General features: G+C 43.5%; 2 protein-coding genes across 10 annotated transcripts in view; both read left to right on the top strand.

The window, feature by feature from the left end:
• ECH1 (enoyl-CoA hydratase 1) overlaps nt 1–1,631 on the top strand; it is a 172,310-nt gene extending 170,679 nt beyond the window's left edge. For all 4 annotated transcript variants that reach the window (XM_078610013.1, XM_078610012.1, XM_078610011.1 and 1 more), the window contains one exon: nt 58–1,631. In XM_078610013.1, coding sequence (XP_078466139.1) covers nt 58–162 — 105 coding nt within the window. In that variant the 3' untranslated portion in view covers nt 163–1,631. The remainder of the gene's footprint in view (nt 1–57) is intronic.
• Nucleotides 1,632–3,636: 2,005 nt separating this feature from the next.
• On the top strand, nt 3,637–19,980 carry LOC144729615 (delta(3,5)-Delta(2,4)-dienoyl-CoA isomerase, mitochondrial-like). Of its 6 annotated transcripts, none has more exons than XM_078610004.1 (12): nt 3,639–3,819; nt 5,005–5,029; nt 5,235–5,284; nt 9,509–9,680; nt 10,680–10,768; nt 12,150–12,274; nt 13,751–13,799; nt 15,354–15,418; nt 17,047–17,117; nt 17,628–17,699; nt 18,788–18,938; nt 19,023–19,980. In XM_078610004.1, the coding sequence occupies exons 1-12, from the start codon at nt 3,690–3,692 to the stop codon at nt 19,125–19,127; spliced, it is 1,104 nt and encodes a 367-aa protein (XP_078466130.1). In that variant the 5' UTR covers nt 3,639–3,689; the 3' UTR covers nt 19,128–19,980. The 6 variants fall into 6 exon arrangements, with proteins under 6 accessions (XP_078466129.1, XP_078466130.1, XP_078466134.1 ...); XM_078610008.1 differs by having other exon boundaries at nt 3,665–3,819; nt 5,005–5,069; XM_078610005.1 differs by having other exon boundaries at nt 3,670–3,819; nt 5,008–5,029.
• The last annotated feature ends 5,561 nt before the right edge of the window (nt 19,981–25,541 follow it).

The following is a 25,541-nucleotide window of genomic DNA, read 5'->3' as shown; positions in this document are numbered from 1 at the left end:
AAGCATTTAACCCAATATATATATTATATGTGTATCCTTGTTTCTGTTATTTTACAGGCCACCTGGAACATGGCCATGCTACAGACAGATGACATTATGAAATCAGCAACGGCCGTTCTTCAAAAGAAAAACCCCAAAGAAACTGTTTTTTCCAAGCTGTGATGTAAATCTTTGGTTTGAGCCAATCTACAAAGTGGGTCACATAAGATGGGACTATTGGTGGAAGAAATGGATAGTGTACTGCAATGTATATATATTTTCATAAAAAGGCAACAATAAATTCTTTATACGACTAAAACGTTCGAGTTAAATTCTTACAAACATGCCAATAATGTAATTATTGAGCCAGTTAAACTGTCTCACTCACGATTTGCACTCGTATCGATTTTCTGTGATGTACTTCTCGTCAATCAAATTTATTACAATTTGAGATGTGATAACTTAAGGCATTGCAGAAAACGTAATCAAATCATATGGTCCAGTGTCGATAATGATATAATGGCTTTTACAGGGCTATTGGGAGAAGTGCTGCTCATGAGAAATAGTTTTGAGGGATGAGAGAGCGAACAGCCTAAACTGTAGTTGTCCTTTGAATTTCCACTGCATGTACAGCAAACGGTCCTCAATCTTTGCTGAACCAATGTGAATGATCCTATGGTAAAACTATCAAATGGTTGATCATGTGGGTGGTTTTGCCAACAAAGTCTGCAAATTTATCACGATTTCAATTTAAGTACAATACACTCTTCGAATGGTAAGAAATGCCTTCAATGAAAGCAGTTTATCAGTCCTGTAAGTTGTCAGCCCCTTTGTTTATATAGAAGCAGTGGGTGGATATGATCATGCAATTTATACCCAGGTTTGATTCTACGATCTTGGGTCACTTAAATGGCCTGCACCAATTTGTGATTGGTCTGTGGAACTTGTACCTGCTGCAGAAACGTGGCGTTTTCACCAGCAGTGCAGAGATGTGCTTTACCCCAAGGGAGGTTTTATTTTAAATAGTTATAGTCGCCTACTGTTTTATAGCATGTTCATGTACAGCTGACCTGCCCCGACTGGACATCTGTGCAACAGAGCTTCATATATAATCGGATTTCTCCAGGATAAAGATTCTCATCTGATTCTGTATTTTAAAAAATCCATTGGCTGTATTTTAACTATAGTGGATGGTTTAAACGTGTATTAACTCTGCCTTATGCATGTACGGTGCACCAAAGTTAAATTGTAGTTGGAATAATCATACCTGTCCACTCATGCGGTTTACCCGTATTCTTGTACGGGGAAATTGACGGCGTGCAACCGTTTCAATACGGGCAAAAACGTGTCAATTTGTGTTTCTCTCTTGTGATGGGACTGTGTAGGATGAACGTTGAGATTTATAAGGGCACGGGGTGACCAATAAGGTCTGAACTGGTCTGTATAAGGTAGGCACTGATAAGAATGACAGGTATGGAATATTGTGGTGGAGAATAGCAGGGATGTTTCAAAACACCTGATAATGGTTGTGCTTTATAACGTGACCGCGTTTTTTTTGATTGAATGTACTTATGGAAATACGTAGATATCAACGTTATTTTGGATATAATTTTTTCATTGCCACAAACGTTGAATTAAAACATACAATTTACTGTGTTTTGTGCTCTCTGCTTGACGCCTTTTATGGGCAGAAAGTGTGACCACTAACTTCATTCTTTGCGTTTGAAGCTTTTTTCTGTACGGAGAACGTAGAACCACTGCAAGCACAGTAAACCGGGCTAAAGATCAACAACTGATAAACATCGAGATAAATGTCCTTTGGGTCACTGGGCTGGCACAGTGCTTACAATTCCCGTAGCCTGGGTCGAATTCCAACGCTTGTGCGCTTAAGCATGCCCTATTTTCATGACTACAGCTCAGTACTATCTTGCTGGGGATGATGTGAAAACTTTTTTAAAAACACGCTTTCATGAAATGTACCGTACTAGTGATGGAAGAACTCCACTACTCCAGGAAGTGGCCCCGAAGCCAACGTCAGTTTACCGTGGACAATTAGACCCAAGCCGAAACATAACATATAATAAATAATGTTTTAAAATGTGTTTTTTTATGATAGAATATAGTATTGTCATCAGTAGGACATAAGTATACCAAGTTTGCAGTCGATACCACACTGGGAAGTGGGCTAAAATTGAGTTACAAGATTTGAGGATACAACAACAGAGTTAAATAATAGCGTGTAACAAGTATAACCCGTAAAAACAAAGTTTTTCACTATAAATCCTTTATATACGTGGCGGCTAGAGTCCTCTCGTCCTCTGGCTTGAGATGGCTGCCACCTATGGGTCAGATGATTGCATGGCAGCATTAAGTAATTGGTAATTAAATATAATATTTTTGTCCTAAAAAGTGTAACATTTTGGAAAAAAATTTTCACGAACATCAATTGTCACGCACAACGAGTCTGTGGAAAATGTCAGCTCGATTGGATCACGGGAAGTGGGTTAAAAAACGACCGAAAGATTTGCACGGTCCTAAGCAAGCAAGCAAGCGAACTTAATATAAAGGATTAAAAAAATTAACCCGTAAAAACAAAGTTTTTCACTCTAAATCCTTTATATGCGTGGCGGCTAGTCCTCTCGTCCTCTGGCTTGAGATGGCTGCCACCTATGGGTCAGATGATTGTCTGCCAGCATTAAGCAATTGGTAATTAAATATTGAAAAAAAAATTCCTAAACTGTAAAATTTTGAAAAAAAATTTTCACGAAAATTAATTGTCACGCACAACGAGTCTGTGTGGAAAATGTCAGCTCGAATGGATCACGGGAAGTGTGTTAAAAACGACCGAAAGATTTGCACGGTCCTAAGCAAGCAAGCACGTGAACTTAATATAAAGGATTTATAAGCAAGTGAACTTAATATAAAGGATTTAAGTCGATCGGCAGGTTGGGTAAATTGGGGACTCCACTCTTCCAATGACGTCTATCCACAATGAGGGGAAGAAGGCCCCTCTTGCCAGCTGTGGTGTGAACTAGTATAATGAATTGAAGAGCTTGCGCCAGGTTTGTAGCTCGTATAACGTAGTTCATGCACTCCCAAAATAGATGCCTTGCAATACTGCTGGTAGTCGAGATATCATACGCTGTTCGTGTGGATCGTCATTTCAAGGGCTCCTTAATAAGGCAACGGATTCGAACGGGAGCTTTGACACGTACAATCTGCCCTCCAATTCTCCGCACTGTTTTTGCTGATGCAGACTTTGGACTCTGCTGACGGCAACTGCTTGTTGGATCTAAACTAAAAAAACAACTTTGGAGCATCAACCCAACATTCAGGCCACGTGAACTCCACGTTTGCAGAAACGCGCGTTTCACAGTATTTGGCTGCTATAAATGTCCACGTGATAAGCCACTTCGTTGAGCTATCATTTGTGGCCAGGTCGCTTCTGAAAAAAGAGCTATACAGCTCAGTGGGACATTACCTGGTATAGTTTGTACTAAATTAGCACATACAAGTGTAGAGTTCGTACGGGGACGTTAGGATTGAGTCTGGGGTTGGGGGTCACGGAAAGGACAAGCGGCCATAGCCACAGGAAGAAGGGGTGGTTGGCATGGAATGTGGGGAGATTTGGGCTTGGGGGAAGGGGAAACCTACACACATACCAATTGGTGGGGAAGAGGAGAGTGGATATGAGGTGGGAGGCATAGCGAATGGGGCTACGGGGAATAAGAGGAGGCTCTTTGTCCAAAACTGTGTTCGTGCTGGGCAAGTGTGCGTGTTGGTGCTCTTTGGAACAATACAGTCCCCTTACTTCGGACGATTCGTGTGGAATCATCTTTCGTAAGCATGACCTTGGAACTTGCCTTCACGTTTTTAATGCGATGTACGCTCCATCAAGATGTGTTTTTTTGCAAGCAAACTATCTCGGCGTTGGTGTTGTGAGTGCCTCCGTCGGTCGACAGGTTTATTTTTTTTTGGTCGAAACTTCCTGCTGGATTGCAAAATGATGTTGTTGTTGCACCGTTGCATGTGCGTTCCATAAAGCCCGTAAGTGAAATGTACAGCAATAATATAGTGCGTGTACTGCAAATTGTCCTTAATGATTAATGTAGGTTTCGGTTTTTTTGGGGGTTAGATCGCGCAAATATTAAATATTTCGTTAAACCCGACGCCTACCAATTCGTAAGGTGTGGAACGTACACACAGAACTTGCCAATTCGTTTAATAGTACAGCACAACCGGTGTGGTGTTGGAGAGCAAATCCACAACATTTAAAGAAATTGGCATGCTCTGTTTACGTGACAAACTTTACTAATTGGCTGTGTCGGGTGGCGGCGGGTTTAACGACACATTTATATTTACGCGATGGAACCCAACAAAAAAAACCTACATTATAGATTATATTGGTCGCGAAAGCTTCCGTGTTGAACTGTCTTTCGTGTGCTTTTTAATGCGACCATAATTCGTATAACTTTATTGGCCACAAGCACAAGTTTGGAGGGGAATGCGTCTTATAATCCGATACGTGTGACATTAAAATAACTTTATTGAACACGGGAGAGCGGGGAGGTGCGTCTTATAATCCGGTACGTGTGTGCTCATTAAAATAACTTTATTGAACACATGGGAGTGCGTCTTATAATCCGATACGTGTGCTCATTAAAATAACTTTATTGAACGCACGGGGGTGCGTCTTATAATCCGGTACGTGTGACCATATCAAAATAACTTTATTGAACACATGGGAGTGCGTCTTATAATCCGGTACGCGTGGCCATATCAAAATAACTTTATTGAACACATGGGGATGCGTCTTATAATCCGGTACGTGCGAACATATCAAAATAACTTTATTGAACAACTTTATTCTCTCGACCGCTTCGTTACATTTGTTTTCGTTCACGGCATTTGGCTTGCTGGTTTTCTTTCAAACGCTACGCTTTGCAAACGTAAACACCGTCTCTATACTGTATTTGTATATTTTCTCACTTAATTTTATATTTACTCGCTTGTCTCCCTCTGCAGCAGCAGCAGCAACCTCAGCTGAACGGTAGAAGCCGCCCACTGAACAATAAAAAAAAGTTTGCCCTGTACGGGAAAACCCTCCACAAATGTATCCGCGTTCTATAAAGTTTGCCTGATTGTATTATCGCTACGATACGGAACTTTAGTCGTCGTCGTCTAAAACAATCGTGTTTAATGTGTTGTGTTTTTTCTGCCAAGAAACGACAACTTGACTTTTGACTCGTCTGCAGAATGGCGGCCGTGTTGATGATGAGAAGTGTTCACCAGCAGCAGCTAGCGGGTGAGGTTCATGCTGCTTCGCGTGCGGGCGGGGGGGGTACGTTCTGTTTGTTTATGCAGTTGTGGGGGGGGGGCTCAGTTTGTGCACTTGTGGGGGGCTCAGTTTTTTACGCAGTTGTGGAGGCTTTGTTTATGCAGTTGTGGGGGGCTCAGTTTGTTTACGCAGTTGTGGGGGGCTTAGTTTGTTTATGCAGTTGTGGGGGGCTTAGTTTGTTTATTCAGTTGTGGGGGGCTTAGTTTGTTTATGCAGTTGTGGGGGGCTTAGTTTGTTTATGCAGTTGTGGGGGACTTAGTTTGTTTATGCAGTTGTGGGGGGCTTAGTTTGTTTATGCAGTTGTGGGGGGCTTAGTTTGTTTACGCAGTTGTGGAGGGCTTAGTTTGTTTACGCAGTTGTGGGGGGCTTAGTTTGTTTATGCAGTTGTGGGGGGCTTAGTTTGTTTATGCAGTTGTGGGGGGCTTAGTTTGTTTATGCAGTTGTGGGGGGCTTAGTTTGTTTACGCAGTTGTGGGGGGCTTAGTTTGTTTATGCAGTTGTGGGGGGCTTTGTTTATGCAGTTGTGGGGGGGGGGCTCAGTTTATTTACGAAATTGTGGGGGGCTTAGTTTGTTTATGCAGTTGTGGGGGGCACTGTTTATGCAGTTGTGGGGGGCTCTGTTTATGCAGTTGTGGGGGGGAGGTTAGTTTGTTTATGCAGTTGTGGGGGGCTCTGTTTATGCAGTTGTGGGGGGGGGCTCAGTTTGTTTACGCAGTTGTGGGGGGGAGGTTAATTTGTTTATGCAGTTGTGGGGGGCTCTGTTTATGCAGTTGTGGGGGGGGGCTCAGTTTGTTTACGCAATTGTGGGGGGGATTCTTTTGTTAAGGGGCCGTCCATAAATGACATCACGCACCGAGGGGGGGGAGGTCAGACATTTGTGACGATGTGTGACGAGGGGGGGAGGGGGGGTTTGAGAAATGTGACGTCACATCAAAATGCGCAACTTTAAATAAATATTAATCAAATAGAACTGTTATAACAACACAAATTTTGATTAACTAATTGATTATTAAAATTTACTAATGTCACCTTATAATTATTCCATGAAGGAGCATTTTGCTTCTCCATGGGAGAATGGAGAAGCATACATTTTGTAAATTGTTTTAATCATTGTTATTAAACATTTTGATTATAATGATTCTACCAGGGCTTTTCATACTGTGAAATGAACATGTGATTGTTGTTATTATTGTACTCTCCATTTTGCTTCGTTCTACTACAAAGTTTCAAGTATTTTTTTATAGTTATAATTGCTTTTAATATTTTAGAATTATAAGATAATTTCACTATAATATTCTGAACATATGCAGTTAAAAATTAGACGTTGAATATTTTCAAGCGAATTTTATGCTAAGTTTCAGCTTTCCAACGCCTTTTTAATAAATATTTTCTCATACAACATCAGAGTGCAGGGCCACATTAAATACGTACTACAATGACAATAGTTTTAATTTAAAGTGATTTTAAGCATGTTTTATTTTCAAAATGGAGACATGGTTTGGGGGGGGGCAAAGCTTTGTGACGTCATTTGAGGGGGGTCTGACTTTTTGTGACGAGGGAGGGGAGGGGTCAAAAATCGGCCAAAATCGCGTGACGTCATTTATGGACGGCCCCTAATGCAGTTGTGGGGGGGCTTAGTTTGTTAATGAAATTGGGGGGTTTAGGAGGTGGACCGGTGAGTGAAGTGTATGTTTAATCTCGTGATTAGCGCGTGGATTTTCAGTCTGCGCCTTCTGCTGCATTTTAAACACAAAGCGATAAAGAAACGAGAGATGAAGAGCGATGGCCAAAGTGTTTTAAATGACGGCAGTTATTTAATAACTTTCGATTGACAGTGGCGAAGTGGAACACACTACAGCACTAGACTTGCCACGAATAGGACAACTTCCTCCTAAAGTTGTACTTCGCTTTAAGCAAGATTTGGGTGCTAAACGATTGCACACACATACCATCCTTATCGAGAGTGAACCAAGTAACCATACCTGTCAAACCCTTATCAGCGCCTGTCTTATTACAGACCAATTCAGACCTTATTGATCATCCCGTGCCCTTATAAATCTCAACGTTCATCCTAGAAAGTCCCATCACAAGGGAGTAGCACGAAACAAATAGACAAAGAATGTTGCCCCTATTGAAACGGCTGAACGCCGTATGGACCTGGAAACTCAATTTACCTCCTGTACAAGAATACGGGGTAAACCGTCTGTGTTGACGGGTTACGAAGTGCAGAGAAGTCAATTTGTCTACACTGCGATATGAATAGTGAAGAGCGACCTCATGCCGCTGTTTTACCCAGTACATACAGAGGCCCGATGTTAACCCACTGCTTAAAATGCATGATTTTAGACTGATTAATCTCATGACGTATAATTGAGACAAAAATTGGTGCTGAAAGCCAATGTTTTTGGTTTTCTAACAATGCCTGTTATTTACCCAGGAAAGCCTTGCTAAGTGTTCTGCACTACTAAAATACCCAATTAACATTGCGTGATAATTGTAGCTGTATAATGTTTTATATATATAGACACAGTATATTTAGTTCGCAAAAGTAAGTTTTTTTCATCCCGCCGTCAAAGTGAATTGAATTGCCCATGAGGAATAGTGGAGCTGACTGGACTTTTTTTTTACGGAATGGCCGTTGTCCACTTTTTGACACGAAGGGGCTTTCCTCACCGCCGCATGTCAAGGTAGAAGAAGATCGACCGTTCTGTCGGCCCGCCGTTTGCATTTTAGAGCTTTGCAGTTCAAGCCCTCGTATCGTTTTCAGCCTAACCATACATTCCACCATCGGGTCAGATAGTGATGTTGTTGGAGCACTGTACACCCCAATAAGGAACATTGTAAATTCTTCTCTAGTAATGGAACAATTTCCGCCCATCACCACCCACACACCGAGCAATTGGTCCATGAGTCGTCCCAATTTTTTTAAATTAGTGAATAATAACACCTCTAGTGGTTGCAGGAGTGACACGGACCTATTGTGTACAACCTATTTTAATCTAACAACATTGATTCCTACACATGTGTTTGATTCATGTATTGTGAATTTAAGAATCAATATCGATGGATCGATGCATTCTTCAGTTCATCTCAGCCCAACATGAGTACATTGATAGAGCCTGCCAAAAATGAGACCTGGAGAGATGAAACCAAGTTAAAGTTTTCAAGTTTAATTTATTAGGTATAGCCCTGTGAGCCATGCGGCTCTTAAGTCGGGTGCAACCGCAACAAACAAAATATGAACGGAGAACATCTTAAAGCGATGACACGTAACAGAAAAATCCTGGAATAAACCGGCAAATATATAAAAAAAGCATATTAAAACGCCGTGTGCAAAAATCCCAATGTGGTGCAAGTCAACAGTACAATCCATAAGACAATTTAGATTAGCCATATGTTTTCGAATCACCAAAATAAAGCTATAAAAACAATGTAACAACAGTAATCTTAGGAAGTGTGATTCAAATGTAACAATAAACGATATACATAACACGTACGACCAAACTTGCAGCCATAGCTGGCAGCATGACACCAGCGGGACACGACACGTGGCAATCTAACCGCGTCTTGCGCGGTCAACCTCAACAGGTGATCTCTCCCCACAGTTGTCCTAGGCTGGGGTTAAACTAGGGTTTATTTATTATCGATTCCAAAAGTCACGGAATGGATGATGAAATCCAGTTGCATTTTTAATCGCAATGTAACTGATCGACACCGGCGAACATTGAAACTGCATGGCGTGTTGAAATATGATTGGTCAGGGGCCGTCATCATATGACACCGCTGGCTGGGCTCTTCGGTGAGCACGTGGAAAGTTTGAACAGACACCAAGACGCACACGCGACTGGACCACAGTATTACGTTCATTGTTAGACAATTCAGAATATATGTTCGCCAAACCGAATGCAGTTATGTATGTTGGAATTCTTTCGCACCGTACGTAGCCAACCGTGCTAACTGGAGGTGCGGGGGTTAGTGCTAAAAGTTATAAACTGAAATTAAATACTTGTTATTTAACTGGTAGCATGGAAGGGTGGTCCAAACACCCTTTAGCGGTGCTCTCTCAAGTACCTTCCAGTGGGGGCATTTCCACCAGCAGTGGTGTGAGCAAGGAATTCCATGGCTGCACCCTTACCCTACTTTAATAAATGGTATCTGCCTCACCTGTGTACTCGTGCGTGTGTGGGCACAGGGCTGCATGGGACGATCGCCTTGTTGGGGCGGCATCTGTTGTCCGGGCGTATCGCGATGAGCACAGGGCCCACCTATGAGACGCTGTTGGTTACCAAGCCCAAGGATCACGTGGTTCACGTGGAGATCAACCGACCAGAAAAGCGCAATGCCTTGAATCAGCCATTCTGGAAGTAAAATGATGAGACAGGCCATATTTGTTGATGTGCTAAGTCGATATATATATATTTTTTTGAAGTCTTAAATTCCATTTCTCAAGACTGCCTTTGTCATCTCAACTTTCACTCTACTGATTCCCATACCTCCTATGATTCCCATACCTCCTACGGTTGGCTACCTACAGTGCAAAAGAAGTTCAACATCCATACCTTCCTCCACCAATGTTGAGGACTCGGTCTGCCAGACTGACTGCTTTGGCTCATCCACACTGTTCTTTCTGCCTCTTATCTTGCATTGCTAGACTTGGGAATACCTTCCCATTGTCTCATTACCCACGTTCTTATAACCTTGCTCCATTCGGGAAACATTAACTGCTATCTATTGCACATGTGATCTTGCTGATTGTTGCAAGAGGATTTGTGTTTTGGGCCTCTGCTTGATAACTCTGATTTTAAAAAATGTGTGCCCTGCGATTCCACAACCAAGATGTACTCTTGACACCTACAGTCAAGCTCAGCTTGATGGGAGGGTGTGCTCCTTACCCTCTGCTGTCCCTGTTATCTGTAATACCAACTCGTGACTAACAACTCTTTCCTAGTTTTAAAGTTCAGGCTCCTTTTTGCATACCATCACATTTTTGTCCCTAATCCTGAGCAAACGTTATTTTATTAAAATATATCTTAGTGTCTCCACATTCAAATACATTTTTGGCAGTGCTTTCTTCTTTTGGCAGCCCTCAGCCTGTGGTGTAAATTACATGTTCCCTATATCTAGCGTACACTCTACAAAGACCACCCACTGTTGACTTAAACTTTTACGTATAGACCCCCATATGGATAATGAACTGAGTTGAACTCACAACCAGAAGTTGCAACTCAAGGCGACGCCTGGCTGATATGACCCAATAACCCAACCATGATATAGATGTTTACCTTCATATGTTCTGTCTGTGCTCTGCGTGCATGCTTGATTTTACTGTATCCGATCTGACCTGATATTGACGTGACTGACAGGGAAATGGTGGAATGCTTCAATCACATCGCAGACGATAAAGTGTGCCGTGCGGTGGTCGTGTCTGGATCTGGGAAGGTGTTCAGTGCAGGTGACCAGAACAATACATCGAAAGAGCTGTGCACACAACCGGAGAACAAAACTCCGCAAAAAGCTACGCAATGGTGCTTCACATTAATTCTAGATTTGAAGCTTTCGTGACTGCAAGAATTCATACTCTTAGTTCTTTCGGTAAAGTCACGTAGGTAAAATTAATAAAAAGAAAACAATAAAAATCACGACGTTTCGAAGGCAACACAAGCTTCCGTCTTCAGGTGTGACGGTTTCACCTGAAGACGGAAGCTTGTGTTGCCTCCGAAACGTCGTGATTTTTATTGTTTTATTTTTATTAATTTTTACCTACGTGACTTTACCGAAAGAACTAAGAGTATGTGCTTCACATTATTTCTAACTAGATTTGGCTGCGCCTTTGATTTCATCCTGCCACCTCGATCATGTACAAAGTAAGGTGACCATGTACGCTTCGATTAATCATTGTACAACTTTTAGTTCTTAATTTAAATGTTGAATGGTGGACAGACATTTTAATGCGTGAATATTATAATATGCACATGTACAGACCTTTGTCAATCCCCTGCTGTATAAGGGTCTCCCCAATCCATGCGGGGCAGGGGGCTTGTTTGATCTTACTTTACAACACTCGTCATTGCGGGTTTGTAAAGGTGGGGTGCACAGTTGCGGTGGCATAGAAGTACATGACAATGGATTTTGCTGTACCAATCTGGCAATCTGTGCTGCCCGCAATGTAGCTCCGCAACCTATATCACCTGTGCTATCCAGGTTCAATCGAGTGTAACTTCCAAAATCTGACAATATTAGGTCCGTTCTGGGTGATTTAGTCAAGGGCACAATATCTTAAAATTATTTATTTCCGAAAATGTTCCATAAAGTGACACTTCTTTTTTGAAACACATTCCTGCGGAGGGAGCTGGTAGGAACGTTGGGTTGCTCGGTCAATGGCGTGGTGTATTCCGCAAATATGCCCGACTGTGAGGGCGGGCACAAGCTGGCGTGAGTAGGTTAAACGTTGAGTTTTATAAGGGCACCACGGGGTGACCAGCCCCTCCCCACCCAGCCCTACCCCTCCCACCCCCCACCCAGCCCCACCCTCCCCACCCAGCCCCTCCCCTCCCTCCCCACCCAGCCCCTCCCTGCACGACGGACGGACACAATAGTCCCCTGTGGGCTGGTGGAACCAGTGGGTTCCTACCAGTATAAGGCTCAGGGTATATGATGCTGCCATGCATTGGCTCCCACGTGAGCCTACAACTGATTCTAAGAGAACACCTAATTGAATGTGCAAGGTAAGTAGTTTAAAACGGGCCAGATAGAATGGTCTGTTGCTCTGCAATCGCCATTTGTATTAATAGGACATTTACATTGGATATTGAGCACGTAAATTTGTCTATTAGGCATCGACCTTGTGGACATAACGGGCGACCTGGTAACGCCGGAGGGAGATGATGCAGCTCGAGTTGCTTGGAACCTGAAGCAGGTCATCAAGTTGTACCAGGAGGCCTTCAACGTCATTGAGAAGGTGGGTCTCACTCATGGACAAACTAAGCAACTTGCGCTGTGGTCTGCAGTTTCCATGCAATGTGTGGTTTGTCACTAAATTAATTGTCACATTCTAATACAGCCCAAAGCAGAACCCAAAAACACGTAAATGAAATCAGGAGAAGCAGTAATACGCTTGGTTATACTGGTAGGAACCTCCTGGTTACACCAACCCACAGGGGATTATTGTGTCCATCCGTCCGTCGGGGAGGGAGGGGCTGGGTGGGGAGGGGCTGGGTGGGGGGTGGGAGGGGTGGGGCTGGGTGGGGAGGGGCTGGTCACCCCGTGGTACCCTTATAAAACTCAACGTTTAACCTACTCACGCTGGCTTGTTCCCGCCCTCACAGTCGGGCATATTTGCGGAATACACCACGCCGCCGTTGACCCTGGCCATTGACCGAGCAACCCAACGTTCCTACCAGCTCCCTCCGCAGGAATGTGTTCCTGTGGCATAATTGGCCCTAGACATTCATATCATGAGCTATGACTACTGCTAGACAAAGGCCTCCCCAAGTTGTTTCCATTTCTCGTGGTGCTGCGCCGTAGCGATCCTAGCACCTGCACACGAGCTGACCGCATCCCTTCATCTCTGCGGCAGATGTCCTGTCAGGTGCATTCACTCCTTTGTCTTGCATTCCGCTGTCAGTCTTGGACCCCTGGCCAACATCCCTGCTATGGACACGTCCTGTCGAAGCTCAATTACATTTTGTCGTATTTCAACATGAGGCCGGTCCACAGCACAAACCGCGATGTGGGGAGGGGGCACCGAAACTCCACGGGCAGAAGTCCCAAATATCTTATTGCTCCTGGGTTTAGAGGAGGGGAGAATTTGGGCCCACTGCCCCACCTCGGTGGAGACCGCGAGCGGGTGCATGCACTTTTTTAAAGAGGGGGCGGAGGGCAGAGGTCGCAAACGGGTTTTGATTCCTTACCCGTACCCGGCCGCACCAGGGTCGCAGGTACGGGTACCCGTACCCGGCCGGGTAGGGTACCCGTACCCGATACCCGGCCGGGTACGGGTAGCTGGGTATCGGGTAGGGTACGGGTATCGGGTACCCGATTGCGACCTCTGGGATGAAGCCATGTTGCAGGCGCGGGTGGGTTGATTCTAGGAATTTGAATTGTGAGAAGAGACAAGACGTTGGGAAATGAGTAACAAACAGTTACTCACCAGTGACTCACGGCCTACCCGTACCCGTACCTGGCTGCACCAGGATCGCAAACGGGTACCCGTACCCGTACCCGGCTGGGTACGGGTAGCCGGGTATCGGGTACCCGATTGCGACCTCTGGCGGAGGGGAAAGATAAGGGAAGAAGAACTCAAGTGAAGGGGTAAAGGAGACGGGGAGAGCTCGCTTATTTTTCTTAACAGGCTGTGGGATGTAAAGAGATTTCAAACTGCCCCCTGCTGCTTCTTGGCAGAGAGACACTTGAACTGCTTTTGTTTCTCTTCCAGTGTTCCAAGCCAGTCATAGCAGCCGTCCACAGCGCTTGTATTGGCGAAGGTAAAAACGCAATAAAGAGTGACTTGTTTACCCAGGGAAGACATTTTGAATCCAAGGACTCTTTTTCAGAAGAGGCCTGCCTGTATTGTTTTTTTTTCTTTCGATGTTTTCAGCCAATTAAGGAGTTTTTACACATGTGGAGGCTAAACCGGAGCATGGGGAGAAAATTAATGCGTGTGAAAGGGAAACACTCTTTCCCATACAGGCTGGAACAGATGGAGATTAGACCACTATTACTGTACCGCTTTCTCCTCATCATACGCTGACTCGCACATACACTACCACTGACTTACTCACACATCATACACTGGGAGTGTCATGCTGCCAGCTATGGCTGCAAGTTTGGTCGTACATGTTATGTTTATCGTTTATTGTTAAATTTGAATCACAGTTCTTATGATTACTGTTGTTACATTGTTTTTATAGCTTTATTTTGGTGATTTCGAAAACATGGTTAAGCCATGTTTCTTGCGGAAGTGCGGAGTTGGCCTGTTAACTTTAATCTAAATAGTTTTATGGTTGTTATTGTTTGACTTGCATCACACTGGGATTTTTGCACACAGCGTTGTAATACGGTGGGTTTTTTCTCTGGAAGATTTACTGGTTTATCCAGGATGTTTCTGTTGCGCGTCGTCACTTTAAGATGTTCTCTGTTCATATTTTGTTGCGGTTGCCCCCGACTCAAGAGCCGCATGGCTTACAGGGCTATACCTAATAGATGAAACTTTTTTAAAAACTCCAATATCAGGGTATGGCACCTAATAGCCCACAGGAAGAGAGCTTCACGACATTTGTGTGATCCACCAGCCCTCGCCTTCACAGTGCTGTACACAGGCACCGCCCGGCTTAATGTCTTCAGTCGTTTCCAGGCGTTCAATTTAAAATGCATGAGTTTGACAGGCAGTTGTATTCTTAATTTTAGTTGCATATTCACAGTCATGATTTTAACGTTGAAGTCAGAATTCACTTCCTGTAGCTCGTTAGAAATGGATCTCAGTAGAGTCTCGTTCTTCACTTTACTGGCCTGGAGGTGGTGCTGTTTTAAACATATTCTGTGCACTAAAGTGGAGCGGTGGTGCAGTGGTTCACGCATTATCCTACGAACGCAGAATTGAGTTCGATTCCTGGCTATGACTAACGTCAGTAGTGATAAAAAATAAAAATGGGAATCATTGAATGAGTTGTTTTTGTGAAAACCGTCGAAACGTTTCCTTTACAAAAGTAGTTCATGGCATATCCATAAATGCACAATGAGCAGTACTCATACCAAACTGGTGGCCCTGAAGCATTGGTGGATCCAATATACATTCCCTTTACATTACACCCTCTGTCGACTTTACACAAAGCGGTAGCTATTTTATCGACCACGGAAGGATGATAGACCGAGTGAACCTCCCGAATGGATATTAATTCTTGATGTTCCTATTATGAGTTGGGCACTCGAACGATACCACCATCTGACAATTTTTTTTCATAAAGCGTAAAACAGTATGTGAATTGATAAATATTGCTATTTTTGTTTTTATAAAAGCAAAAACTATGTTTTTGTTTCAGGTTTGGACATGATTTCAGCATGTGACATCCGTGTGTGCACAAAGGATGCCTGGTTCCAGGCAAAGGTAGAATCGTATGAGAGTTTTTATTTACATAGAACACCAGACTGTACAACGCAGTACAGTCCAGTGTCACATATCCAACTCACCAGTGAACGAGGTCCAGGCGGGTATGTGAAGAGTATATTGATATATGGCGGTCTACTGTATATGTTAGAGCAGCTTTCATAGCGGAAGCTCACAACACTGCATGCTAAAAATAGTGAAGTATCAGTATGAAATTCAAGGGTACATTATATCAATGCAAAGTATTGTCATCTATAACGCTCTTAAGTTAATTCTCTTTATCTGTTACAATGTCTATTGTAAAGGGTGGGTCGAGACGCCTTATGACCCCAATTTAAATCTGTCAAACGTAATACATATTTTTAAAATAATGTTTTTTAAAACAGAAATAAACATCTTCTTGGTTCTTTCGGTAAAGTCACGTAGAATGGAAAAAATAAAATAATACAAATAAAACATAAAATAATTCTCACGACGTTTCGGCCACAACGCAAGCAGCCGTCCTCAGGTGAAGACCTGGTCTGTCTACCCGACAGAACCAAGAAGATGAATCCCTGCAGTCACGAAAGCTTTAAATAGAGAAATAAACATGTAAAGTAAAAACACATGTTAGGGGTCAATTAATTGTGGGAGGGGGACACGAGACATCTGGACTGCCCTCTACATTCAGGTACCAAACAACCATATTAAAAAAAAGAGTCTTAGAACAAGTGAAGTTTTTTTTTTAATGTGATTTTTTTGTAAACAACAGTCCGATTAGCGCGGTTGGCTACGTACGGTGCGAAAGAAGTTCACATGTATGCTTTCGCGATTCGTTACTAGTAACTAGTAACGAATTGGCATGTTCTGTTTACGTAACAAACCTTACTAATTTGCTGTGTCGGTTGGTGGCGGGTTTAACGACACATTTACGCGATCTAACAAAAAAAAAATCTATTTTATGGATAGATACATGCTGCTGGCGGAAGGTCCTCCACTAGAGGGAGCGCGAGAGGGTATTTAACCAACTCGTCCACGATGGCCAGATGTCTTGGAAGAGATGGGAGTTACCCACACTCTACCTCATCTCACGCGACCTGCCTGTCAGATAACCGTGGGGTACCCACTTCTACTGCTGGTTTGACAAACGTCGGTGGGCGGGGGGGGGTTTAAGAAACCTTCCCCATTAGTTCCACTGCCGCGCCAGGAAATTGAACTGGCGACCTCCTAATCACAAGTCAGGAGTGTTGCTAACCATTGTACCACGGCAAGTTCAAAACTTTTACCATGGGTCAACTTTGCCGTAAAGGGGTAGATGCGCAACGGTGAGCTAAGTCAATGTATTTTCCCGCTTAAATAAGCAAGAAAGGTCCGCTTCTCTCGACAGCCATAACTCACTGGTGGAAATTTAAGCCTATGCAGTCCTATAGAATTGAGTATCACTTTGTGGATAATCCACAGTGGTCATTCTACGGAAAGATTGGCCCCTGCCGTGGGAATGTGGAATATCTATCACTAGCTCAGAGCCGCCAGTGGAGGTAAGGGCAGCTTGTCTATTGTTTGAGCGAGGAACTACACTGATGTGTATTCACATATTAATGCTAATCTCTGCAATGTTCTATTACTGACTCCAGTGTGTGTGCTATTAGGAGGTGGACATTGGCCAAGCAGCAGATGTTGGAACCTTGCAACGCCTGCCACATGCTATTGGCAGTCGCAGGTAAACAATCGTATTCCTGCAGTGACTTTTTTTTTAGTATTGATCCGCTTAAATGTACCTGTCAATGCTCAATATTAAGTGGTAAGCCACGTGTGTCCGCAGCTGTATGAAATTAACTTCCCGGCTCGTGAGCTAGAGGTTCTCCACTCCCGCAATAGATGCCACTCTTATCATCTCATCAGGGTCAATAAAACAAACGCAACTTTGCGGGAAGTCAACAGTGGGCATTCTTTGTTTAAAACTGGCCCCTGCCATCGGAATGTGGAATTTGCATGTTTGGCTCAGAGCTGCCAGATAACTTGGTGCAGCCCTTGTTCATGAGTATGGAGACACTGGTCTTCTCTTTCATCAGACTGTGGAGTTATTAGTATGTCATTGGAATAATTAGGAGCTTCCAACATTAGTGTTTTGTGTTACACTGGGACAATAATGATGGCACCATCCACACACCAGTCTGCATTCTCAGCCGCTGTCCTCAAGCTCTAACACTTGGTTTGCATTCCCTATTAGCCTGGTCTGTGAGATGGTGTTCACAGCACGCAAGATGTTTTCTGATGAAGCAAAGAGCAGCGGCTTGGTCAGGTGAGTGGAACTTCCAGAGTGCATGTCTGGTGAACGTTTTTGTGAACACAATATTTTTATGGAACCACTGGGTTAAAACTGATTACCGCTGCACTCGCATTCACAAGTTGAAATGCGGTGCACGGGTCTCATTGTCAGTGGTTGACAAAATGAACACCACTTTCTATTTAGTAAATCGTTATTTTTCAATGGATATACATACCACCAGCAAGGGAATGTGCAATTTCCACCATTTGCAAGTGAGAGGTTATGGCTTGTCCTACTAATGGGGATGAGTGCCACTCCCTTGCACATTTGAGCAGGGGGGATTTTACTGGTAGGAATGAAGTGGACCAGACCACCAATAGATTATATCGTCCGTCCGTCTGTGTATCAACATCGCCCCCTACTGCAAACACTTGGCAGGACCCTACAAAAACCTTTTGACTCAGTGGGGCTTTCCTGGCTTAACAAGTGTAATAATACATTATGTTTATATTCTTTGGTTATTCGTTCCTACCAGCCCACCCCGCAGGGTCCTGTTAATTGGTGGTATAAAACATGTGTGTGTATCGCATAACACCAAGTGCCCTAAAATACTAACTATAGCATTGGTTTAGCTCTCTGATGTTTTTTTCTGGTTGTACTGCCTGTTGTTTGGCATGATATCCTCGTACTAAAGAAGCTGCCAGCACATTGTTATGTATTTATTATTCTTGTTTACCCAGGAAAGCCTCGCCGAGTTTTCCGACTCGTTCATGATGGTCCTGTAAAGTTTTCGCAGTAGGGGGCAGTGATCACCTTGGTTTAAAACAGACATCATGTCAAACAACCCACGGTACAACCCGAATACACATTGGAGAGCTACGCAGCACAACCATGAAAGCCTACGCAGTAGTATATCCTTAGTTTATTATTCTTAATTCCACAAAACTGAAGATGTCGCACGGATGTAGAATCATTTCAACAAACCCAGCCGGAACGACACACCGCACAGCTGGAATTGAAGATGCCTTCATTTATTTCAGCAGCCCTTGCACAGTGTCAGATGCATTGACATGGAAGAGATTCTTCCCTCCGTTGCACGTGTGCGTCTCTGCCCTCCACAGCCGCGTCTATGACAACAAGGCCAGCATGATGGAGGGGGCCCTGCAGTTGGCCGAGGACATCGCCAGCAAGAGTCCTGTGGCCGTGCAGGGCAGCAAGGTCAACCTGCTGTACGCGCGTGACCACTCTGTCCCCGAGTCTTTGGAATACATGGTGAGTGCGTGCAATGTTTTGTGATAATAATTAATGAAATTGTATCCAGGAAAGCCTCAGGATATCTTTGTCTGATGAGTGCAGGCTGCCTGGAACATGGGCATGCTGCAAACTAACGACATCATGAAGTCGGCAACGGCCGTCTTTCAGAAGAAAAACCTCAAGGAGAACATTTACACCAATCTGTGATGTTGTTTTGTTCGAACACAGTGGCATTTACAGAGACAAGCAGGGCTCTAGATGCAAAAGTTTTGGATAACAATTGTTATTTTGGTAATAATGAACAGTAATTCATAGTCTGATGTAAATCTACTGCTGGTTGAAGGCCTCCCTGATGCCTTGCAGGTCGTGGCGGCTATATGGACCATATTTCACCATGCTGATCCGTGCGGGATGGTAATGGTGAGGTTCCTAGACTGGGACCAGTTGAGATATGACTTGTCACTGATGTTAGCCATGGCTGGGAATTGAACTCAAGTGGTTGGCTTCAGAGCGCAGTCTGCTGTAATGTTAAAAATGAAAATGACAAGTTAGCTGGATTTCCTAAGGCTGGCACAACTGTTGATTTATTTACAAGGACAAGGTCACTCGAGCAGTGTTGGGACGGTTACTTTTGACCAGTAATTCACCCCAGATAACTGATTCTAAAGTCGTTGCCCAGCTCAAAGTGGCACTCTTGTGTTGTGGGTATGAACTAGTTTATCCATAAGACAACAACTCTTGGCATCCTACAAAGTAGAATTAATCTACTCAACCTTGGAGATATTTGAACTCTCAACTTTCTGATGGCATCGGTTCTAGCACAGGGCTGCTTTTTAAATGTAGTTGAGTGTTTCTACGATGTGAACGTTTCCTGGTTGATTTATCAATGGCATTGTTTTGCATGCGCCAGCTGCTGTGTTTTCCGATAATAATTGGGCATTCATTAATTATGCATAGTTTATGTAATTTTGTGTCTCATTTTATGAACAATCAAAACAATCACAGCTTTATATCAAGTGTTTTTGTTTGCAGAATAAAATTACTTCAATATGTAAACAAACTCCTTGGCAGGTTTCATTTTCTAGACGATTTATTTTACAGTAACCCATTTACAAGGCGAGAGTACGACTAACACGTTCACAAGGCTATGACTATCTGCAGCCCCGGTGGTTTCCACTAAATTAATCTCGAACAGTCCTTGATTGTTTCTACCATGTAGATCTCGGACAGTCTTTCTGGATGATTTCCACCATATAGATCTTGAACAGTTGGCCCGATGGTTTCCACAATGTTGATCTCCAACAGTCGGCCCCGATGTTGTCCACCTGCAGTCGTCCTTCAGCCAGCGCCCTCATCGCGGGCCTCCCCCTTATATACCCGCTCGGCCACGCCCCGGTAACTTCCAACACTTTCCCCCGGTAGATTCTTCCAGCAGACTCTACCGTCTTCTACTTCCCTTCTCGAACCTTCCCTCGTACAGTACCCTGCACCTGTTTCCACCTATCTCCACTGACCCCACTATAACCCATGCCATGTACAATACCCTACAAATGTAATCAACAGATGGGTGCAGCCATGTGGGCATCATTTGCTAAATATGTGGGCTGACTGATGACACGTGTTTTTTATGTTATGGTTAATATTACACGAGAACAAAAATCCACTGGCGGATGAAGTCCTCCCCAAATGTTCGTAATGGTGGTTCAAAAAATATTCTTCACCACGCTGGTCAGTGCTAGGTTTGATGTCTCGTGAAAATATCACTCGCTGATCATTTTTATCTAGAGTCAGGAACAGGCCACTGGGTTTGTCGTGCAGTGTGCAATCCACTGTGCCACTGCTCCACCTTTTTGTATAAACTAAATTAGCGGAATATTTTTGTATATATACATAATCTAGGTTCAGTATTTTGCATTTAGGACCATACAATGCATTCATAACGCCATGTTTTTTTTCAATATGCAGCATGCAATAGGTTTATTGAACCATAAATACTGTATCCTAATTGTGACATCCATGCACTCAAATTTCACATTGACATCTGGGTAAATTGTATTTCCCATCTGACTGGTATCAATGGGAGTCAAGGCCCTAATGCACTTCAGGAAATCAATATTTACAGCTATGTGAGAGTGAAAACATTACCCTCGGTCTAATTGGGATGTAGACTACACTGTAAAAAAATGTGTGCATATAAACTGAGCTACCCTGTTAAGAGGAAGACTTGTGTAAAGTTTACATTCTTGATTAAATAAACGTTCACCGAGAGTAAACAATTTTCCTTTAGTTGGTTATCAAATTATTTCTGGAAAATGTTGGTATAATCTACATATATTTTAGTGCCCTGGTGTGCTTTCGGGTTGTACTGCACGTTCGTTTTGACGTCCGACGTTCTGGAACCATCAGAAATGTAATTGAGCAGCTCACGTTCTCTCGGTGAGAGTAGTTAGTGTTAGCTCCTGTTGTCTGGTGTTGGCATGGCGATGTACAGTACTGTAGATTTCAACATGTTTTTGTGTGATAATAACATGCAGGACAACCTGAAAACATCAGTCACCTTGACCTTTTGGGGATAGAAAATAAACATTGCTCTCCTCCGCGGCTCTACACTGAACGTCAGGAAAGAGGATCTCTGGGTCCTCTGCCCCCAAAGGATTGTGGGAGATGAACATTGCCGTGTCGATTAGAGGCAATCGATCCTATGAGGGCTTCCCTTTAGTCCTTCGTAATGGCGCACGGCTTGTCCATTGATTTCGGAACCCTTAAAACTCTTGCCTAGTTTCTCCCATTCATATGCCGTACCATGTCCAGCATATGTTAATGGAGTGGCATGCATGCATGTCGCTTTTGAGACCACCGGCTAGTTAAAGACGGCAGGCTTTTAAGCCCTTTATCGCCTATTGAGGCCACCCGCTTTACATACAAAACGAAACTTTTTATTTTACCAGATGAAGCCCACTGAGCTTTATAGCTCTTTTTCAGAAGTGACCTCAACCACAAATGATAGCCCAACGAGAAGTGGCTTATCACGTGGAAATTTATCGCAGCCAAATAATCTTTAATGCTGGAGGACACGGGGAAAAATCCACGCGAACTTGGGGAGAATACGCAATGCGCTGGTCATAGTCTCGTTACCAGGCGAGGTAGTTAACATCTTGCCACCCTGAGAATTGGTGCTTACCACCTCCAGGCCCCAGATAGAATCCCTCAAGATGGAACATTCAGTTTCCTCCTTGGACGTTTTATAAAGTGCCTTTCAAATCAGCATTCTCATCTAAAAAATACCCAATGCAAGGCCCTCTTGAAATAGAACGTCATTAGACTCGGTGTGGCTTTCCTTGATAAATATATTAAGTGCAAGCCTACACTGATCATTATGCTATGAGTTGTTGCTCTGGAAACCGGGTGATCATTGACCGATGATCGGTAGCCGGGTTAATGATGGTATGAGTCGTGATTTCTCCCTGAACAGTGGGCCGAGTGAAGGCTACTATCTTGCACTCCATTGCACTCTGAAGAAGGAGCATTGCCCGAAACGTCGTTTATTATATATTGTTTTCCTTTTAAGGCCATAGTATTATTCAGGAACATGTTGATGTTTTTTTGCTCTGTGTGCACCACTGGCTAACCCAGTATCACCAAATTCACTACACGGTTGGTTTAATATCGGAGAAGTGGAGGTGACCTTGGGTGTGTGTCGGATCCTGGGTCTCCCCTAGGTCCGCTCAGCTATAAAATGAGTACCTGGCATCGCCACTAAGGGAGAGTAAGGCGGCCGGACGTGCGTTGTGTTGACCACACCAGAATCTGAATATTTATACTGGAGGAATCCGATGAGCTATAAAGTTATTTTTCACAGATGTCCAGTAGAAGCGGGGGTCAGGATGTTACAACAAACGATTTTAACACGTAGGCTTTCGCGACCAATATCCACAACGGGTCTTTTCGGTGAGATCACGTAAATATGAATGTGTCGTTAAACCCGCCATCATCCAACACAGCCAATTAGTAAGCTTTGTCACGTAAACAAAACGTGCCGATTCGTTGGCAAACCTCTATTATGGATAATATAACAAACGATACTGAAAAAACACCAACCCACCCACCCCTTCGTGTGCGTTCCGACCTTCAAAGTTGCCACAGTCTTCGCTAACTGCACTCGCCCCAAAAGTCTGTCAAGGCTACACTGTGAGATAGCTTTTTGTCGTTGTGTGTGTGTTGGGTGAACTCAAAGAGGGGGCTAGCAGAGTGTCCATCGCTTTACAGGTGGATCTACATTCCCACCTTCACCCATGGTCATGAGCTTTGGGCAATGACCGAAAGGATGAGATCACGGGTACAAGGGGCCTAATTGAGGTTTCTGCCGGGCTCACTCTCCGTAATCGAGTGAGGAGTCGAGCCCCTGCTGCTCCTACGGATCGAGAGGAGTAAGTTCAAGTTCATTTATTAGGTATAGCCCTGTGAGCCATTCGGCTCTTGAATCGGGTGCAACCGCAACAAACAAAAACATGAACAAGAAAAATCTTATAGTGACTATGTGACTAAGTGTAAACAGAACATCCAAGAAAAGACAGCAAAATATTGCAGAAAAAACACCGTACACCAACGATGTGTGCAAAAATCCCAGTGGGATGCAAGTCAAACAACAACAACAACCACAAGACAACTTAGATTAAGGCCATCAGTCTAACTCTGTACTACAACAAACAAACATGGCTAAACCAATACACTTTTCGAAATCACCAAAATAAAGTCATGAAAGCAATGAAAAAGCAATCATAGGAACTGTGACGGAATTTTCACAATAAATGGCATAAACAACATGTACTACCAAAACCCTGCAGCCATAGCTGGCTGCATGAGTCACTCCACAACAGTTGAGGTGGTACCGAGCACCTGGTAAGGATGCCCCCCCCCCCCCCCCCGCGGTTGAATCCCATTGGAACTCTAATGGCAGCAGCAGCACGGAAGGTTTATGTCGCTCGACTGGACTTCGAATTCCCAGGAAGAGCTAAAGTCTGTGTATAGTGTAGTAGTGTATAATAGTGTAGTTTGTGTATATCAGTGGGTAGTAGTGCAGTAGTATATAGTAGTGTGTAGTGTAGTGCAGTAGTGTATAGTGTATAGCACTACTACACTATACACTACATTATAGTGTAGTAGTGTAGTGTATAGTAAGTATGTAGTACTATAGTGTAGTAGTTTATAGTGTAGTGTATAGCACAACTACACTAGACACTACACGATAGTGTAGTAGTGTAGTGCAGTAGTGTATAGTGTAGTGTAGTAGTGTATAGCACTGTGTAGTGGCGTAGTGTATAGCACAACTACACTATACACTACATTATAGTGTAGTAGTGTATATCAGTGGGTAGTAGTGTAGTACAGTAGTGTATAGTGTAGTAGTGTATAGCACTACTACACTAGCCACTACACTATAGTGTAGTGTATAGTATGTAGTACTATAGTGTAGTAGTTTATAGTGTAGTGTATAGCACAACTACACTGTACACTACACTATAGTGTAGTAGTGTATATCAGTGGATAGTAGTGTCGTGCAGTAGTGTATAGTGTAGTGTAGTCGTGTAAAGCACTGTGTAGTGGCGTAGTGTATAGCACTACTACACTAGACACTACACGATAGTGTAGTAGTGTAGTGCAGTAGTGTATAGTGTAGTGTAGTAGTGTATAGCACTGTGTAGTGGCGTAGTGTATAGCACAACTACACTATACACTACATTATAGTGTAGTAGTGTATATCAGTGGGTAGTAGTGTAGTACAGTAGTGTATAGTGTAGTAGTGTATAGCACTACTACACTAGCCACTACACTATAGTGTAGTGTATAGTATGTAGTACTATAGTGTAGTAGTTTATAGTGTAATGTATAGCACAACTACACTGTACACTACACTATAGTGTAGTAGTGTATATCAGTGGATAGTAGTGTCGTGCAGTAGTGTATAGTGTAGTGTAGTCGTGTAAAGCACTGTGTAGTGGCGTAGTGTATAGACTACTACACTAGACACTACACGATAGTGTAGTAGTGTAGTGCAAGTAGTAGTGTATAGCACTACTACACTAGACACTACACTATAGTGTAGTAGTGTATATCAGTGGGTAGTAGTGTAGTGCAGTAGTGTATAGTGTAGTGTAGTAGCGTAACGCACTGTGTAGTGGCGCAGTGTATAGCACTACTACACTATACACTACACTATAGTGTAGTAGTGTATATCAGTGGGTAGTAGTGTATAGTGTAGTAGTGTATAGTGTAGTGTAGTAGTGTATAGTGCAGTAGTGTATAGTGTAGTGTAGTAGTATAAAGCACTGTGTAGTGGCGTAGTGTATAGCACTACTACACTATACACTACACTATAGTGTAGTGTATATCAGTGGGTAGTAGTGTATAGTGTAGTAGTGTATAGCACTACTACACTAGACACTACACTACAGTGTAGTAGTGGTGGAGTCTGTGGCCAGGGAAAGGGAGGTCTGTACCAACCCTCCCCACCACGCTGCCACCACCAGCACGAACTGACTGAGAATCGAACGCACGAGGGGAGGGGGGCGTGTTGGGGGGGGTAATTTGGAGGCCTCCCATTGGTGGAGGGAGTCTGCGCGT

Source organism: Lampetra planeri, chromosome 33 (genome assembly GCF_965212315.1).
Source record: "Lampetra planeri chromosome 33, kcLamPlan1.2.h2, whole genome shotgun sequence".
NCBI classification, from domain to species: domain Eukaryota; kingdom Metazoa; phylum Chordata; class Hyperoartia; order Petromyzontiformes; family Petromyzontidae; genus Lampetra; species Lampetra planeri.
Note: the sequence above shows the minus strand (reverse complement) of the source record. Positions and strands in the feature narration are given on the sequence as shown.